This window comes from Vigna unguiculata, chromosome 3 (assembly GCF_037176805.1).
Source record: "Vigna unguiculata cultivar grain cowpea cultivar isolate G323 ecotype 2 chromosome 3, ASM3717680v1, whole genome shotgun sequence".
Lineage (NCBI taxonomy): Eukaryota > Viridiplantae > Streptophyta > Magnoliopsida > Fabales > Fabaceae > Vigna > Vigna unguiculata.
In genome coordinates this window covers 23,959,228-23,978,783 of record NC_140794.1, presented here as the reverse complement: position 1 = coordinate 23,978,783, position 19,556 = coordinate 23,959,228, and the positions used below count along the sequence as shown (strand labels likewise).

General features: G+C 32.3%; 1 protein-coding gene and 2 pseudogenes across 1 annotated transcript; all 3 read right to left on the bottom strand.

The window, feature by feature from the left end:
- Window positions 1-658: 658 nt before the first annotated feature.
- On the bottom strand, window positions 659-2,688 carry LOC146887619 (uncharacterized; annotated as a pseudogene).
- Window positions 2,689-5,160: 2,472 nt separating this feature from the next.
- Window positions 5,161-7,310, bottom strand: LOC146887618 (uncharacterized; annotated as a pseudogene).
- A 2,969-nt stretch (window positions 7,311-10,279) lies between these two features.
- On the bottom strand, window positions 10,280-12,868 carry LARP6C (RNA-binding protein). The gene is made up of 10 exons (XM_028065433.2): window positions 12,444-12,868; window positions 12,213-12,294; window positions 12,023-12,117; window positions 11,873-11,944; window positions 11,683-11,762; window positions 11,515-11,593; window positions 11,364-11,411; window positions 11,211-11,279; window positions 10,983-11,108; window positions 10,280-10,874 (listed from the first exon to the last, which is right to left on the bottom strand). Exons 1-10 carry the CDS (start codon window positions 12,747-12,749, stop codon window positions 10,632-10,634), a joined length of 1,200 nt encoding a protein of 399 aa, XP_027921234.1. The 5' UTR covers window positions 12,750-12,868; the 3' UTR covers window positions 10,280-10,631.
- Window positions 12,869-19,556: the final 6,688 nt, after the last annotated feature.

Below are 19,556 nucleotides of genomic sequence, written 5' to 3'. Positions count from 1 at the left end.
GGTAGCTAAGTAGCTAGAGAACCACTTTGTCGTTAATTCCTAGCTAATCTCTAGCAAACAGGTTGTAGCTAATCCCTAGCAAATTGATTGTAGCTAAACCCTAACTAATCCCTAGCAAATCGGTTGTAGCTTAACCCTAACTAATCCCTAGCAAAGTGATTGTAGCTAATCCATAGCAAATGGGTTGTAGTTAATCCTTAGATAATCCCTAGCAAAGTAGTTGTAGCTAATCTCTAGTTAACCCGTAGCAAAGGGGTTGTAGCTAATCCCTAACTAATCCCTGGCAAACTGATTGTAGTTATTCCCTAGCTAATCCCTAGCAAATTGGTTGTAGTTATTCCCTAGCTAACCCCTAGCAAACTTATACCTAGCTAATGCTTAGCTAAGCACTCGCTAATTGAACAATTTATCTCTAGCAAAATCGTAGCGAATTGCATCAATCCAAAATATTCCATGCTTTTACTTGTACCTTATGAAATGCATTTTAACATAAATATAACATTAAGTAATAAATCTTGCCAAACATTTTATATGAAACATGTCAATGTTACTACATTCAAAATAATAAAAGTGATGAACATAATGAAAGTAGTTTTCACAATTGTCAACATACATCATTAAAATACATGTTTAAAAACAAAATAAAACATCCTCATCTTCATATTTTCTTCTCACTATGTTTCATGACACACAATGGTGAAGATATCTTTAATGCATGAAATATTTGTGTCTTGAAAAACTCCATCTGTGTTTGCATTTATGTATGCATTTGTTGTTGTAAAAGCTTTTGCATTTCTACTTGTGCTTGCATTTGTGCTTGTATTTGTGCTTAGAATTGTGCTTGAAATTGTGCATGCATATTTGCTTGTGCTTTCAACTGAGCTTGCACTTGTTGTGCATGTGCCTCTATATGTGCTTCTAACTCTATTTGTAGTTGCTTTTGAGATTCAATTTGTAAATGTAACTGTGTCTACTTTTGTTGTTGCATTTGAGACATTTATGTAGCTATTGTCGTGATTTCTTCTGTTGGAGGTGCATGATTTGGATTTGTGGAAGGACCTACAACTGATGAAGATGAACCATTCACACTGATGATGGCAAGTTCCAAGCTATGACCAATACTGTGAATTCTACCTTTCTTATTTTCACCTCCCATTTTCATCCATACTTCAGAATCAATTTTAGGATGCTTTGATACATCTTCTCCATATTTTTCTACCATAGCACTTTAATATGATTCCTATATATAGTAAATCAATCATTTTGTAATATAAGATTAAATAAGTAAATAAATTATCTTACATGTATACTTACAACGAAATTTTTTGCTTTCTTGGAGACATATTGATCGTCTTTTCTTTTATGAACTTTGTTGTATAGTTCACCATAAGAAATAGACTCATTACGCTCCGCCTCCTGTAAAATAATATGTAATTCTATAGAATGAATACTATCAAAATCCAAATGTATATCAAATTTTATAATAAGTATGTTTATGTATATGATTGATGCATTAATGATATCCATGAAATGTATACAATATATAAGTATTATTAGAAAGTCATAGATATTACTACAAAATGAGAAAACGAATACCATCTTTTTCAAGTGTTGTCCAAAGCTTATTGACCCTCTAGTGTGCACCATAGACTCTGGCTTGGCAACCCTATTATTTTTATCAGCAATAGATTTCTTTTTCCAGTCTTGTGTCATCCATATGTCAATTAAAGTGTCCCACATGTCAGTCCTTATTCCTCTTGGCCCAAAACCTTTTAAGTCTTCTATATTATCTGAGTTTGCTCTTTCTCTTGCTTTTTTTCTTACCTTAGCTAAAAAGTCAAAATAGCGATCCATGCATGTTAAATTCCAAACCTTTCTTGCCATGCTACAGTCATAATCTGATGCAAACCGATACTTATTCTACACCAATACAAATTTATCAAAATTAATGATAAGTAAATGTAATATAAAGATAAGAGATTATAGTTACTTGCCTTAAAATCATTGAATAAGATTTCTTTCATATCAGCAGAATAAGTTTTCCATTTCTCAGTTGAATTAGGCATTCTCATCAATACTTCAGATATGATATCTCGAGTCATAGAATCGGGAACAAACCTTCTTCTAAATGTTCAAATAATCATTTTACAAACCAAATATTAGCAACATTGAATTGAATTGGATGTACTTACGGTTTGCTAACTTTTGGTACAAATATGACAAGTCTCCTATCAACTTCATTATGAGAATATACACTTGAAGGATCTTGAGTAGGTACGTCATTAGATGTTGGATCGGCATTTGATTGACCACCATCAAACACTAGGGTGGTAGGTGGTGATTGATTACCATCAATTGAAGTAGAACCTAAAAAAACACATTGAAACTATAAATTGTTGACGAAGCTAATGTATTGCCTTCTTTCTTTTTTTTTCTCTTAATCTAAACAAAATGAATTGTCATTTGTTTTTCATGAAGATAAATGTTGTTAAATACATAACAAAATTTGATTCTTTTTACATATAAATGGTAGTTAGATTCCCTTAAATACATACAAAAATTTTCAACAATTATACCTGGTGATTGCAAAATAGGATCTAGTTCTGAAGGACCAACATGACATTGAATAGGCTTAAGTTGACTTAGAGTGCAACTACCTTGACCTCTACCTCTTCCTCGAATAGTCATTTCAGTTCTTGTCATTGAAATATAATTATGACATTATTTATAGCTAAATAATTGATCCACCTAGCCTGAAAAGTTATCTACTTCTTATTGAATATATAAAATAAATTTGTATTGTCAACTTAATGATTAAATAAAATCACCATGAGTTCATTACCAACTTGCCTTATTAAGTCTATCTACACATTCATATGCATATGAGCAACCCTTTTAAGAAAAGAGTAATGCTATATTGCAAACTTAAGGAGCATAGCAGAGAACCATTTTCACGAGTAATTTTTCCAAACTTAGTAAATTGTTAACAAATTCGATGTATTGTAACCACTGCAGTTCAAGTTTCAATGATTTAATACAATAACATGTTATATGTTTATCTAATAGTAATGATTTAATACAATAACATGTTATATATTTATCTAATAGTAGGTTGCTAGAAAATTTGGATAAATGCTAGATTAGTGCACAAAAGAGCTTTAATTTAATAGCACCTAATCCAATTCTGAGATCCTATACCTTCTTGCTCAAGGAAGAATAAAGATATAAGAAACACAACAATATTTGGCTCAATACACAGCCTGCTAGAAGATACGCATGTTGTGAGGACCATCATACCAAACAAAATTATATAAATTAGATGATATATGGGAATGCATGTTGAATCCCTTCAACACAGTTGGCAATAATTAAAACATGTTAAAGCATTTACAAATCCACACCTAATCTAATGGCTTCGGCTTTAGGGTAAGTTTGTTCGTGACAATATGGATATTTGAGATTTTGGATTGGTTCAATATTTGAATATTGTTATTTCTTTAGTAGGAGAAACCAGACTAACTCAATTTTGTTGCATTTAATATCCAGTAAGGGTTATTGCAAAGTAGAGCAGTCTGAATACAAGGTTAGGTTTCCCTTTTTCTAATAGATGGCAATATTTGTTAAGTTCTATTGGTAGATGAATCTCCTACATATCTAACAGGTATATGATTATTTGGTTGGCACTGCTGCCTCTAATGAAACAAAAGAGAGCATCAACGAGTATTTGACTAGTATTCAATGGCATGATCTAGCAAAAGTCGAGGTTCTGAACATATTAAACACTAGGCCAATTATAAATAAGAATACTATAGTATTCATTGTACATCTTGAGCACTAGGAACAAGACTTCTATAAGAGGATCATATACTTATCAAAGTGTCAAATAATCTGCATAAACTTTCGAATCAAAATAATTAATTTAAGATTGAATGACATCACTATATAACTTTAAAAACATGTACACTCCTTGTTGTTCTATTTCTATTGGAAGTAAAATAGTATTTCTAAATTATTTTAACAAAAATCTAAAAATCAAAATAAATCACAGCAGAGCTAAAGGATAAAATTTCATACTCTCATACACACGGTCTCTTTTAACTATCATGTTCATTTATATATAATCAATAAAGAATAATTACCAAGTTTTTTGTTTTTTTAGTTATTTAACTATCATATTCATTTCTATATTAGTAACAAGTCTTTTTGTTTATTTAGTTATGTCAAGAATAAGAGGTTTATAGATATAAAACTATTTATATATTTTTTACCTATCAAATTTTCAATTCAAACAACATGATCCTATATTCCATCTAGTAGGAACCTTTACATATTTGGTTGATGAGAAGGAAAGAAATGGTAAAAAAGGAATAAAGTGAATTGAAGTAAATAAGAAAAAGTGAAAACAAAGTTATTGATAAGAAGAAAAAATAGGTGCAGAATAACATGAATGAAAATAAATAAAGAATAGAGTAAACAAATGTGTAAGAGAATGAGAAAAAAAATGTGAAAAAAAAAATGACTAGATCATTAAAAAAAGTGAAATTGAATAGAGATAGATTCATCGGATATTTTTATCTATCATCTATTTTTTCTCTTTCACCAAATTGGTTTAATTGGAAATTCTTTCGTACCTCTTTCAAATCCAAGCTTACCATTCCTAAATAAATCATAACTAAATGTATATCATAAACATGTCTTAGTTCATCTATTTCACTTTTCTCACTACTCAAGATGAAGCTTTAAATTTAGGTAACTAACAAGTGCTTCAAATTCGGGTTAAAATTATGAATGGAAAAAAGAAAGGATAAAAACAATCCATAATTCAATATGAGAAAGACAAATTGCCAACAATTTCAAAGTTCATCGACTAAGTACTAATTATAATTTGCTAATAAAAATGTACTAATTATAATACTATGCAAAAAGGTAGTCCAAAAGATTAATTAGATTAGTCAGACACACTTTCTATAAGAATTCTACGACCATAATCAAAGTTAAGTGTAATGTAACAAAATAAATGTTGAAACTGACAATGACTAATGAAAGAGTATAATTTCACAATCTTCTTACAAGGCTCGAAATTGATAAAAGAAATAGAGCAGGTTCCAGAATCTAAATTACTAGGAAGAATATTAAGGTAATGAAATGGAAAAGCATCAATCATAACCATTCTTCATCATATTCATCTAACTCCATATTTGAATCATCTAAATCATCTAACTTCTCATCTTCATCCATGAACCCATCATCCTCATTGTGTTCATTGTTGACCTCATCATGATTTACATTTTCAATTGAACTATGTATATCATCCATATTTACTTCTGCCATTGGAGCATGTGTGTCAAATAGTTGTATGATCTCATTGTCAATAAGAATAGTAATCATTCTCGTGGACTCTTCATCTAACCTTGCAAGCTGGCCACCAATCACTAGTATTTTTACTCCCACTTTGAGGATATTTTGTATAATAGACGTGTTGAGATTGTCCAGCTAATACAAATGGCTCATTTGTTTGTAGCTTTGATTTATGATTGATATCAACCAACCCATAGACATTATCAACTTTAACACCATTGACAGGGTCAAACCAGTGACAATGTAGAATAACCACTTTGTTTCCAAATCCAACGTATGATAATTCTAATATCTCATCAACAATACCATAATAGTCCAAATCATTTTCACCATATATGTTTCCTCGAACACATATCCCACTGTTCATGGTGGACTTATTGTCCATAATCCTTTATTTGGAATCTATATCCATTAACAATCAAACCATTATAAGAAGTCACAACCTTCAATGGGCCATAACTTATCTCTCAAATCTTTTGATCTTGGACATGACCTGTACTAACCTATAAATGATTGGAAAAGTGAAAACACATAAATATATCATTATTATAATTAATAAATATTAAATTGTACATTATAAAGAGTATGGGAGAGACTACTTACTTGTTGTTTCAACCATCTACTAAAATCTCTATCTCGAGCTATGAGTATTTGATCCTCAGATATATTAGGATTTCTTTCCTTTAGTGAATCCTCGAATTGTCTAACAATACGGTAATTAATAACATAACTAATATAATTATAAAATGTATAAACATATAAATTAAAAAGAAAACTTACTGAAGATAAGGTTCTGATTCTTTACAATTCACTAAGATATATGTCTGAGCAATATGAAGTTCTTCATCTATTAAGAATCTATGTTGACCTTTGCCAATAGGGCGACATGGATGTTTAAAAATAGACAATTTATCATCCAGTTTTTGTTCACCTCACCAAATTGAAACCCAAATTTAATTTTTAATCAAATATTTTTTATTAAAATTAATGTTTTATTAAATACTTTTAACAGGATTAAGTTTATTTAAATTTATATTTTACATTGAAATTTATTTCATTCTTTTTAAAATTTCAAATTTATTTGTTTTGAATTGTTATAAAATTATTTTAAAATTTTACATTTGAATTTATGAAATTGTTATTTTTAAACCAACTCAAACATTTGTATATAAATTATTGAATTTTACACATTTTAAAAGTATACAATTATTTGAAATATATATTTAAATAAAAAACATTATTAAATTGTGATGTAATAAAATATCAATGCAAATAAAGTTAAATGTAAAATATAGATTTAAAAGGAATTGAAAAAGATTTATTTTATTTTATGAAATGAAATTGATAAACAAGTTTAGCATATTTATTAATTGAAATTAATTTTGAACTTTATTCTATTAACAACTTTAAACAAATTTTAAATAAAGTTTAATATAAAATATAAATTTAAATAAACTTAATCTCGTTAAAAATATTTGAGAAAAATATCAAATTTAATAAAAATATTTGTATATTTATAAAAAAATTAAATTTGGTTTCAATTTGGAGATCAATGAAATTGTTTCACTTAAAGAAAAGACTGAATACAAAATAAGAAATATCGGGATCAAATTGATACTAAGTCGTGACATTAACATCTGACACTACCACATGGCACGTGGCAAAATTTTATTTTTTTAAAAAATTAAAACAAAAACAAAAAAAACTAAGAATTGACGCGTGACACATCTATAATGTTATTAGTATAATACTAATGGAAAGGACATGATTGTATCAAATTTTCCAAAATAAGGAACAATTTGAGACATATATTCGTAAGAATCTTGGAGTTCCATCTATCGTATGCATCAACCTTTGGTGGGAAGCACACTAAAAATGACAACTTTCGAATTTCAATAATAGTTTTCAAAATTATAATGTCAAATAAGAGTTGAACCTTCCCCATCTAACATAGTTAATAACTTTAAGACAATATCTCTACTAAAAAATTTCATGCTACTCTAGGATATTAAATTGTAGCTACATGAAAATTTTAAGAATGCCTATAAGAGGGAATCCAGAGAAATAATAATTTTGATAAGATGTAGTGGATAAAGTTAGGAAAAAGCTCAATAAATGGAAGGATATATGATGGTCTTCCTTCTACTTACTCCATGAATGGTGCCAAGATGGTGATCTGCATGGAAGTTTAAGGTTGCGGAAGCTTCGAAATGGTGAAGGGAAAGTGTGTATGATTTAGTGATAGTAAGGTTTCTTAGGGAGAGGTGAGCCCAATTTCTAACGAAGAAAGCTAGAGTAGTCCTAGGAGTTAGTCTAGGGACTCAAGACACAAGTGGAAATGCAATTTTACTGTTTCTTTGCTAATCTCTAAAGTGATTTTACAATGGTATAGGGCTTCTAGTTATAGCCCAAGAAAACCTTAAATGTGTCTCACAAAAAGGAGGGGGAAATCCTAGGAGACATTACAAGGAGTCATGCTTTTAGTGACTTGCCATGTGGCGAGGTCACACTTTCCATACTACTAGGCACATAAGGAGAGACTTGCAAGGCAAGTTTGCAGACACACCTAGGGTAAAAACCGTAATTCTTTGTGTCTCCTCAAGGCTCGTCTCTTGTAGACCCAAAACTAAAAGTCCAAACCCAAACCAGGACACCAAAAACTTATACTACTTGGTCCAAAACACAAGGTCTAGAAGAAACCTACTCTATTTATTTACAATTAACATTAGCCCAAAAAAAATAAAAGATAGGGTCCATCCATCTCAAATGAAACTCATTCTTCCTGTATGCACTTAGCCATGGCTCTAGTGGTTAGTCCCTTGGCTACGGGTTTGCTATTAATATACCACTATTCTTTGTAGGGCATGTATGTCTCATTAAGTATATTATTTTAACCTTCACATTATTCTACTTATCCTTCTTCAAAGGCAAAAACGTGGATGCAAATTAATTACAAAAGTAGAGAGAAATTTTTTGAAGCTAGAGTTCAAATGATAGAAAGATAGCATGGGTTAACTTGAACACTTACGTAAATCAAAGGTGGAAGGTGGGTTGAGAACAAGAGATATTGAAACGTTTGATTCAACTCTTTTAGCAAAGTGAAAATGGAGATTAGGAATGGAAAATAAGGATTTAGAGAAGGGTGTCTAAGACTTCAAGTATGGATCATGGAAGAACTTAAATGTGAATAATAGAGTAAGGGAGGAATCGTGATGGTGGAGAAATATAAGAAAGGTGCGTAGCGAAGGGCATCAAGAAAATTGGTTTGATAACAATGTAGTATGGAAGGTGGGCTTAGGAGAGATAGACCGGTGTGGGAGACAAACCTATAATAAGATTTCATGCAAATTATAATAGGATAAATTTTCGAAAGAAAAAGTGAGGATACTTGGGTTTGAAAAGAGAAAGAGAAAGGAACATTTATAATAAGGCATGCCTATAAAGTATTGCCAATACAATTTTAGTGGAGAAAACACTAATATTTTCAAGTCCTTCCGGAGTGTGAAGGTTTTCCCAACTTCACAACACTTTGCATGGGGAGTGTTGTTTAATAATGTTCCAACAAAGGAAAATCTTGTACATAGAGGAGTTGGGTTGGATAGCACTTTATGAATTATGTAACGAGTATAAAGAGAATATTGCAAATTTATTTTTTTGTTGCAAAGTAACTCAAATTATGTGGGAACTATGTGACAAGTGGGGGGATTAAGTTCAATACACCATAATTTATCATCTGTTGGAACTAAACGGAAAAACAAAGTAAGTTTGGAAGGGGTTATGGATAGCAATGACTTAGACAATATGAAATCATAGGAATAGAATAACATTCGAACGAGGGAAGGTAAGCGCAAAAAAAATATTTAGCCTATCTCTGATGAACACATGACTATGGATGAAACATAAATAATAAAGTGTAAAATTTTCATACTCTAATCGGCATAGTATCTTGTACAATGCTAAAAAAATACTCCCAAGATAAATACTATGAAAGGAATAGAAGTCACAATGATGTGAATAACCTGACTGGTGTGATAAATTTCTGAAGATCATAAATTTTGGATCTATGATTTATGAAAAGGAATAGTAAGTAACAACTCACTGGTTCCTAATCTTCCAGGAAAGGAGAAAATCGCAATACTTGGATGTTTAAATAGGATTATGTGTCAACCTTACCTGCACTTTTAATAGTTAAGAAGATTTGTGTTGCTTCTAATTGAAAAAGGGTTAATAGAGCTAAATTAAAGAAGTGTTGAATAGAAGCAGCTAAGATGAGATTGATAAAATCATAATATATAATAGTTACTCATCGTAGCCTTAACTTAGAATATAAAACAAAATGGGGGTAAATGAGGGAACTAGCACGAGGAGTAGCACTGATCTGAAAACATGTAGCTAAATTAGAGTAGTAATAGCTACTAAGATTCATAATCAATAGGTTCAATGAGTTAGTTAGGACAATTGCAAAAGGGAAGGAGAGAAATAAAAGCAAGAGTAGTAGTGGGTAAAATATATATTGTCTTGGCTCCCACTTCAATGTAGGTGTCAGGTACAAGAATGTGAAAACCAAGTTATACAAGAATCAGAAGAAGTGAGAAGTTATGACATGTGATAGACCAAAATTGAAGGGTTCAATAACTAAAAAAAAAATACTATGTGGAATTCGTAAACTGAAACCGAGCAGCAACCGAGAGTGATGACTTGAAAAATACTTTTTAACTAATTATTTGTAAATATAAATAATAACACAAATATACTTCAAATTTATAAAAAAAATTGCGTAAATATTCATACTGTAAGTTTAATATTGAGATTGACTCTGTTAAAACATCATTTCACCATTAATTTGGAAAGTTCAAAAATAATAGATAATAAAAATTGAATTAAGCTTAGAGAAAAGGTTAAAAAATACTGAGACATGGAGTGGAGAATTTGACACCTAAGTCTCTTATTCAATCTGAAAAACGTTTTAGTGTACAATAATAATAAGCACTTATTTCTGACATTAAAAGCAATAAACCCCCTCTCACTAAATTGAAAACTAAGAAAGCAGAAATTTAGGATCTTTGTGGCCAGGGAGGGCCATACCATATAACAATATACATCTTGAATTATTACTAAACTGGTAAAATCTAAAAAAATGGAACTACCCATGTAGCCCACATAATAGGGTCTTCTAAAACACTTTTGCTGCCTTTGAATTCTGTGGTGAAGAAATACAGAGAAATCTCCTAAAGTTGACTATATAGCAAACGGAAAAACTTGAGAAATACCCATCAGTCTTGAGATGAGGTGACTAGAGCAGAAGAACTAAGTGGCTTTCCACGTCCCATGGTGAATCCTCTTGTCCCATCTGGCATTCTTGGGCCCTTGGTATTGGGCTTAGTATGAGCATCACACAGAGCAGTGCTGCTTGATTGAGATGGTGGAGCAAGCAGGCCTCGTCCTTGAGTGCGTCCTCTCCCCTTTCCACGTCCTCTAGCCCATCCTTTCTTAGATCCTACTGAGTTTTCATCAACCTTCCAAGTTACCAAATACAACTCTCATCATCTTGCTCTAAAACAAACCAAATTCTAAAATGGATAAACTTGAAAGAAATGACTAAATATACATGTATTGTTACTTACACTTGTATCAAACAAGTCAGCATTGTTTGAGTGAGAAGGATCTTCAGCACTTTCAGAATTTAGAACATCGTCATCTTCTAGATATCCATCAAATTCAGACTTTCTACTCTTCAGAACAGATTTGGGCTGCAAAAGTTACATAAAGAAAATCCAGTAAAAAGAAACTTATGAAGTTCAATAGACACAGTAGATACAGAAGGCATTGTTATCAGGTAGAGAAGTACACACCGAGCACCTTAGGAGCAGCCTTACTCGCATCCCTTTCCTCCAATTCCTTTCATCGTTTAACTTTTCAACCTAATCAAGTAGGAAAGGCAAAAGGGTGTAATAATTGAATCATGTGCATCTCAAAAGCTAAAAGTTCAAGGAGAATTTACTCACAGCTTTGTCAGCTATATCTGATGTGTCATACTCCACAAGAGCATGGAGCTTGATTGAGAGGCACAAGTAACGTGGGTGAGAAATTCTCGTATTCATCATTGGAATTCGTAAGATAACAACATAGACATATGGTATGACATTGTTTCTCTACCTTGTTACTAACGAAGAAATCAGATTTTGGGCGAGAAGTATTAGGCTCCTGAGGATGGCATATTCTAATCGTTTTCACGCTGTTAACAGAGCAACCATCATTTAGAACGTTTTCACAATGTAAGGAACTTCAAGAATGTGAAGTTGGATTTGGATGGAAGAAATTCACCTTCCAACTGTACTAAAAATTTTCTGAAGATTCTGATGGGAATGATCGTCAGGTAAATTCTCTGCAACAACAGTGCGAGACTGCAAGAGAAAAGAAAGAAAAAAAAACATGCGCTATGCAACAATGAGAAGAAACTCTAACATTATCCATGCGGAGAAAGAAAACCAAAAAACGCATACAATTTCTTTACCTGCAAGTCTTCTTTCTCCTTATCAGTGAAAGGATGCTTGCGTTTAACCTTCTTGCCATCAGCGCTCAAAACCTTCAAAAGTCGCACTATCAAAGAGAAAACCAAACCAAAAGACAAACAAAAATGCTCCATTCAATCCAAAATACTTACAAGTTTTGAAGATGAACGGATGGCTTGAGTAAGCATATGAATGTTATTAACGAGGGATTTAACCTTTTTAGTAGACGCAATCACGGTTATTGGAACTGTTAGAAAAAATGTCCGTGAGTAAGATAAGGTCATTCCAATCCCAAAAGGAAGGAGGGAGGAAGAAAACAGAAGAGAATACTACAATCCTCACCATATCCTTCAGGATCTTTATTCATCTGTTTCTGGAAAGATTCATTTGCTAGCAAACTCATGTCACTGAATTGATATTCAACCTATTTTACATACACACATATTTTTTAAAAGAAGGAAAGAATAACGTATCACAAGAACAAAATTGGTAGAAAAACCCTGATAACCGAAAGAATGAAACAAAATGAATCCTTTAATGACATAATGAATAAAATGTAAAATGAAGAGGAACCTGTTTGACGATCTTTTGCTGAAGATCAGGGGTAAGGATATTCTTGGAGGAATTGGGAAGCGCAACACTGGCGGTGGGGATCAAACAAGAAGGATCCTGGTCCCCAACAAAGAACCAATCAGAATCACCACAGCCACCGAGAATCTGGAAACAGGGATAGAAATAACCCGAAATCGGCATCTGAGATTGCGATCTTGGCACGAATTCGGGCGCTTGGGCATTGAATTTGAAGCTGGAGTTGCCAGTTTCTTGGGTGTCTTTTTCTGAGTTGTCATGGATCTTCTGTTCAGGTTGCACCTGCGCCATTCCTCTCAATTCTGTTTTTTGTTTTTCCTTCTCCCTCCCTCTGTGTGATGTTGTGGTATTTGAGATTGTGAAACCTAGTCTTCTATTCCCTTATGCTATAACTGTTTTTTCTCTTTCTTTCGATATTCAATCCACTTTTTTCGCGCTCAAACACACTTCTACCCTTTTGACTAAATCTTTTAAGGTTACCATTCCCCCAGATAGGTCCCTACCCCCCAAATCACTCTAACCACCCTTATTCTTCCAATCAAATTTCAATTTTTATTTACACATCATTATTTTTATTTTCTTTTTTCATAATAAATAAATAATACCACCTCCCTCCCTAATCCTAATCCTTTATTTTCATTTAATAATAAATAATACCATCTTCACTTCTTTTCTGTTACATAATAAAAATCACTTCCCAAACTTATTACAAATCTTTTTCCAAAGTCACACTAGTTCCAACAAAATTTTAGATACTATATTACTTATAATATTTATTTAACTAACATGATATATTATTTGTGGTCAAATTTGAGTTGTGATGTATAATTTTAATGAATTTATTGAATTAATTATATAATATATCAAATAATATATTGAATTTAGTTATGATACTTTATAAAATATAACATGTTTTAGTTATTTTTTATTTTTAAATGATATAATGTTTCTGATAAAATGTTATTTCTTTTTATGATAAAATTTGTTGATTAAAATCAATAGCATTTAAAATTGTTTAATGATAACAAAATTATTTGATAATAAAAATTAAAAATTTAATTTATATTAACTTAATTATTTATAATTATAACAATCATAAAGAAAAATCAACACTGAACTTTAGTATAATTCAAAAAGCTTTTATCTCTATTATCAGATAACTTTCTAAATATTATTTTGGGTGTAAAAACAAATTAAGAGAGGTGATGATATCGTAATTTAGAGAAGTGTCAGTTCAAAATTTAACTTTATTTAAATTGGTTCATTATAATTGACAAAACGTAAAATGTGTATGCTAATCTATTTTATCAAAGAAAAAATTGAAATTTTTAAAAACTGACGCAATTTTTTAGAAAGAAACTATAAATAACAAAATAATTTATTATAATGTATTATAAGTTATACAATTGATATCTTTAATATTAATATAGTATATTTAAATTTGTTTCGATAGATTATCTTCAAATAATCAATTAAGTTGTTATTATTGAATATCTAGAACCAACTAGAACAAAATAATCAAGTGAAAAGATAACGAATTATTTTATAAACATGGTTTAAATTTAGTACGATATATAATTAAATTATTCAGTTGTGTTTAATAATATCACTAATCATTGTTAACCTAATTGATTAAGTATTCTCATAAATATTTTTCTAGAAATTGTTAAGTGCTTTCTTGTATAAAACAAAATTTTTAATCCACCATGAAAGCTCCATGAACCTGGAAAGCATTTTTTTAATTTATATTATTTTTTATTTTTGAAAATTTTTATATTATGGTACTTTGATTATGTACAAGTTACAATGAAAAACAAGAAAAGAATAATAGAAAAGGTTATCTTTATATATTAGTTTTTTTACAATAATAAGAGTACACAACATTCAGGTGTATGAAAGTTATTTAATTTGATTGGCATGGTTTGACTCACCACATGTTAAATTAAAATTAAATCATTTCAATCTAACTCAATTTTAGATAGATTAGAAATTTTTTAATTCGGTTTGACCAAACACCGATTAGTAGGTAAGTTGCTTAAAAATGTTATTCTTCCAAATTATTTTATGTGATGTATTTATCACATCACAATAGTGAATTGGTTTAAGTTGTTTCTTGTATAGGCACAACTTACTATTTCATTAATATTTATTATAAATATAGTAGTTAAAATTAAAGTATTAAATATAACAAAAAAATAAATTAAACATTTAAGTTATTCAAATATTTTTGAAAAATATTTTAATCTTCAAAAAAATTATCAACTTACATATTTTAAAAAATAAATAATTATAACAAAAAAATTATTAGAAAAATAGTAAAAAAATAATAAAAAATTATTATTGAAGAGTTCCCCATCCCAAATAAACTAAATTAATTTACGGATTTGAACCCTTTCTAACATCTCTAACCTTAATAATACAAGATAATACAAAACAAAAGAATGATTTGTCACCCTGAAGCCAACTAGTAACTAAAATTTACAAGTTCCAAAACATATGCTTTTCATGAAATTTTCCTATAGCTAACTCTCACTCCGGCTCTATGCCTCGCCATCATCACTTGGAATAACATATGCTCCCGTGTGACAAGTCACACGATCATCGCCAAACACAAACAAAAAGGGTGAGCTCAATAGAATAAAACATGCATAAAACATGAATACCTCACTCTAAAGGAATACTCCACTTAGCAAGAATCACACACTTATCGATCTTATGAAAATATACATCCAAACTCAAGATAAATATGTACCATCCTCTCATAACCTATATGAGACTAGCACATCCAAACACATCGTCCTCATATTCGATCATGGCCATAGGGAAATCATATGCTTACTCGAACTTCCCGCTTATGGTCCAACCTCTACGAACCTCTCCGCTCGTAGTCCAACTCTACGAACCTTTCCGCTCATAGTCTAACCTCTTCAAACCTTCTCGCTCGTAGTCCAACACGCGTGAACACATCCTGTTATGAACCTTCCCACTATAACATCCTCAAGTGTGAGCACGGAACATACGAACCTCCCCGCTCGTATCCCCACACAAGAGTACATCCAATATGAACCTCTCCATCTGTATTAATCACGTGTTTCCAACTCCATTACAAACCTCCCAGCTTGTACTTCATCCAAGCATATCCCAAACTAAGACCCTCATAACAAGTCATGCAAAACACACCACAAATGCATCCTGCCACTACATTATCGCCTAGCGCAACCTAAGCGCCGCCATGCAAAGTTTAAGTGCAGACCGCTTGGCGATCCTAATGCACCGTCAAGTGCAACACTTCACAAAGCCCATCCTTGTTTGTTGTTATCGCTTAGCAGTCCAATCCACATCACTAGGTGTTACACTAGTAATGTGCATTTGACTAGTTTTTACACTCCAACATAAGTTTTTGGCACACCAATCATCACAAGCATACATCCAAAATACCAATGCATGTCCATATCATTCACCATGACTCAAAATTACCCTATCATACCTCTTATGCATCAATCCCATATATATTCCCATGTATTCACCAACTTAAAACCATGCCAACACTTGAGTTTGAACAAGAATACATAGTACTTATAGGAACCTATAAGGCAACAACCAAATCATGCATACAATCATCTATAATAATTCAAGGTTTCAAACAGTGCCTATAAGAGTCCCTTTTATTCCAATGCTTCACACCAAAACCAATATTTAGCCCTCTACATGATCATGCATCCATACATGGACTCACATTAGTAACACTTGAATTAAAAAAGAGATTAATCATACCTTTTAGAGACTTCAAACTAGCAACCTACAAATACTCATAATTTATGCACTCATACACTTATCTTTGGCAACACCTGTTCTAATCCTTTTTATTCCAAAAGCTCAACCAATTCAAGTGTAGTGTTATTACATGTTCATAATTGCACACATTGGCCACACCACTACATAACTCCACACATTTAACATCATACCATTTTCATGATTTAGAATGGACCCCAATAGAAATCCAACTCGTTGCCAAAACACCCAATCCTAAAGGGTTGTTGGACCTGGCTATCACTTGGTGGCAAACATGTACCATTAGGCTGTGCATCAGTTTTTGGGAAAATCCAAGATTTTCTTGCACCTGCGAGAATGTCCATAACTCCCAAACTCAACCGGTTATGCAATTGTACCAAAATTTACATCAATCATACTTTCGGAATTCACGTATATCCAATACTTGCATACCAACATAAAATCACCATCATTTGTACAATCAATCATATTCCAATTCATCCTCAAACCCTCGTTGAACCCTCATGTTTGTGCAATCGTAAGAACACCACAACAACATCACACATGAAAAAATATTAGTAATTTATACCTTCACACATTTAAACACAAAAAAGAAACTTGTACAGAAACCCACATTATCACTAAATCCATCCAAAATACGAAAAATATGCCAATGTTATTCACGTCACCTAGCAGACCTCCATGTTGTCAAGCAGTTTTTGGGAAAAACCCAGAAACTAGATTTGAAATAGCTTGTGTCGCCTGGCGGCCCAAGAACACCACAAAGCGGATTCTTGGCAGAAACCCAAAAACATGATTTTTAGCACAAAAAGAAAGTGGAAGAGTCTATCATGCATTCAACAGACCATGAAACATATAATTTAATAAATACAAATAAGTGCAGCTCCCTTTACCAAGAATTCCGCTCCAAGCACACTCTTAGAGTTCCTCTTTGCACAAAAACTTCATCTATCCTTACCTCTACCAAAAAGAATTCTTATCAGCCTTCCATACTCTTCCTTAGGCTCAGTTTTAGTGCTTCCATTAGTCTACCGTAGCAGCCACACGAATCTCTCTCTTTTTCCTCAACTAATTCACCTTGTAACCTTCTTTCTTCAGCCCAAAAAATTTAATTAATAAAATAAAACAAAATTAAACTTAAGTTCCATTAATAAGCATTTACATGGAGGTTTGTGTTTCGTAATTGCCATAACCTCTATCTCTCTAGCTTCTCCGAAGACGACTAGGCCTTCCACCAATGTAGAAAAATTAATAAAGCGTAAAAATAATTGTTTAATGCTAGCGAAGGTTCAAACTCTTGTCCACTACCAAACATGTACACAACTAACAAGTCATTACATGTTTCATGACATTTCATGCATACATATAATTATAATTACCATACTACATGATCTTGCATACGTACAAAATTAAACCATCATACTAACGGCATACACGGAATTTGTAAGACCCGGAAAAATTAAATAAATAAATAAATATTTATTTAATAAATGTAACGACATTAATCCTTAAGTTAATTAATATGGAGAGGAAGACAAGGAATAGTACTAGCTGAAGTGGTTAACAGTACTTGGTTGTGTTGAGAGGACTTGGGTTTGAATCATGTGTTTGCTAATTATGTGTTAATTTGATTGTTTATTATTTCTAATAAAATATTGGGTCGTGATGAGTGATAATATTATCCTAGATGTATAGGAATTATCACGAAACACGTGAAATAGGTTCTTTTTTCTAAATCTTTTTTTTTTTTTATGAGGGAGAATGGTCACAAAATCCTAGCCGTCATAGGGAGCAGGAAGGTTAAGAAACCACAATGTAATGGTCCTTGAATGAGCATTAAAGTCCTTTTATTTAATTTTCGTTTTTCTATGCCATTAATCCTAGTTAAGGTAGTTAAGATCATTTGTTAGATAGGAGAGTAGATTTTAGAGACTACCAAAGGGTGAGGGGCTGTGGAGAGTGTATTCTAAGTGCGTAAATGGGGCTAAGAAACTCATTTGCTAGTGTATTTCTAATGGGAATTGGTAAGGAATGAGTGTGGGTTGTACACTAGTCTGAATGTAGGTAAATCCGCGTGAGGACTGGAAGAAATGGGCAAGGAGAAGACAAACTTGTGAGATTTGGGAGCTCTCGCATGGTGGAGAAATTCGGGGATGCCCAGAAATTTTATGCACTGCTTGGCAGCACGGGGCCTGCCGCAAGGCGCCATCAGAGAGACAACTCTCTTTGCGTGGCTACGGGAATATTTGATGGTTCTGGAATTCTAGAAAATTTAGATTCTTGCTACCTGTGGAGTTAGTGATATGAGAAGTAAGAGTTCATATGTGTGTATATATATATATATATATATATATATATATATATAAGATTGGATGGATTCACTTAAACTTGTTAAGCCTTGCGAGAGGCTAATATCTTGAGATAAATCTGACACAGTATGATTGGGATGGTATCAATAGTGTTCCAATTTAATGGTAAGATGTGTTCATATCAGTTGTAGAAGGCATAGAATTAACATGGGATTAATGGATACTAAGGAGGACTAATAACATGATTTTAAATTGAGAATTTCTTAACTTGGTAATTATGATGGTGGTAGGGTATTATAGGCAGTATTATTGTGCAATGATATGACAATTGAATTGGTTGAGTGAATATGTGACTAAGGGTGTGAGAAAGGAAGCTTGAACCTAAACCATAATTCGTATTGTGCAAATACTGATATGGCACCTGGCGGTAATATGCGAACCGCCAAGTGATAGCGGTGATTTCAGAGGGTAACCTGCACGCATGGCGCCTAGCGGTAGAGATCGTCCCACCAGGCAATAGTTGTAGGGCAGTGAGGGATGAGGGCGCTTGGCACCTGGCGGTACGTGTCTTCCGCTAGGCGGTCTAGAAACGAATGTCGTTTGGCGGCTCAAAAGCAGTGCCAGGCAATAATGCAGAGGCCAAACTTGTGTTGGCATGTTTTGGATGTGCGTGATCTACAAGGTTTTGGTGATATCTCGAAGGTCGGCTTACTGGTGTTCCTTGAGTTGTGTCTCGGAACGTATCCCTTGAGTTGTGGCTCGGGATAGAGGTTAAGCACGTGTCATTCCTTAAGTTGTGGCTCAGAATGGTATCTCTTGAGTTGTGTCTCGGGATGGCGGATGAACACGAGGAACTCTTAAGTTGTGGCTGGTAGGTGTGGCAGCAAGACATCTGGGGAATGATATTTCAATAAATGAAGTTATTATTTGTTTCTTTATTTTATTTATTTAAATTCGTAATATCCTGTCGAGATGTTACACGTGCTCTTGAATGGAC

Bases quoted from the DNA above. Each gene is read 5' to 3' on its own strand.
- LARP6C (XM_028065433.2), bottom strand. From the start codon at position 12,749: ATGGCGCAGGTGCAACCTGAACAGAAGATCCATGACAACTCAGAAAAA. The intron at 12,295-12,443 runs GTTCCTCTTCAT...TATGTAAAATAG, and splicing joins AGCAAAAGATCGTCAAACAG to GTTGAATATCAATTCAGTGA. The intron at 11,594-11,682 runs GTGAATTTCTTC...CTCTGTTAACAG, and splicing joins ATTTTTAGTACAGTTGGAAG to CGTGAAAACGATTAGAATAT.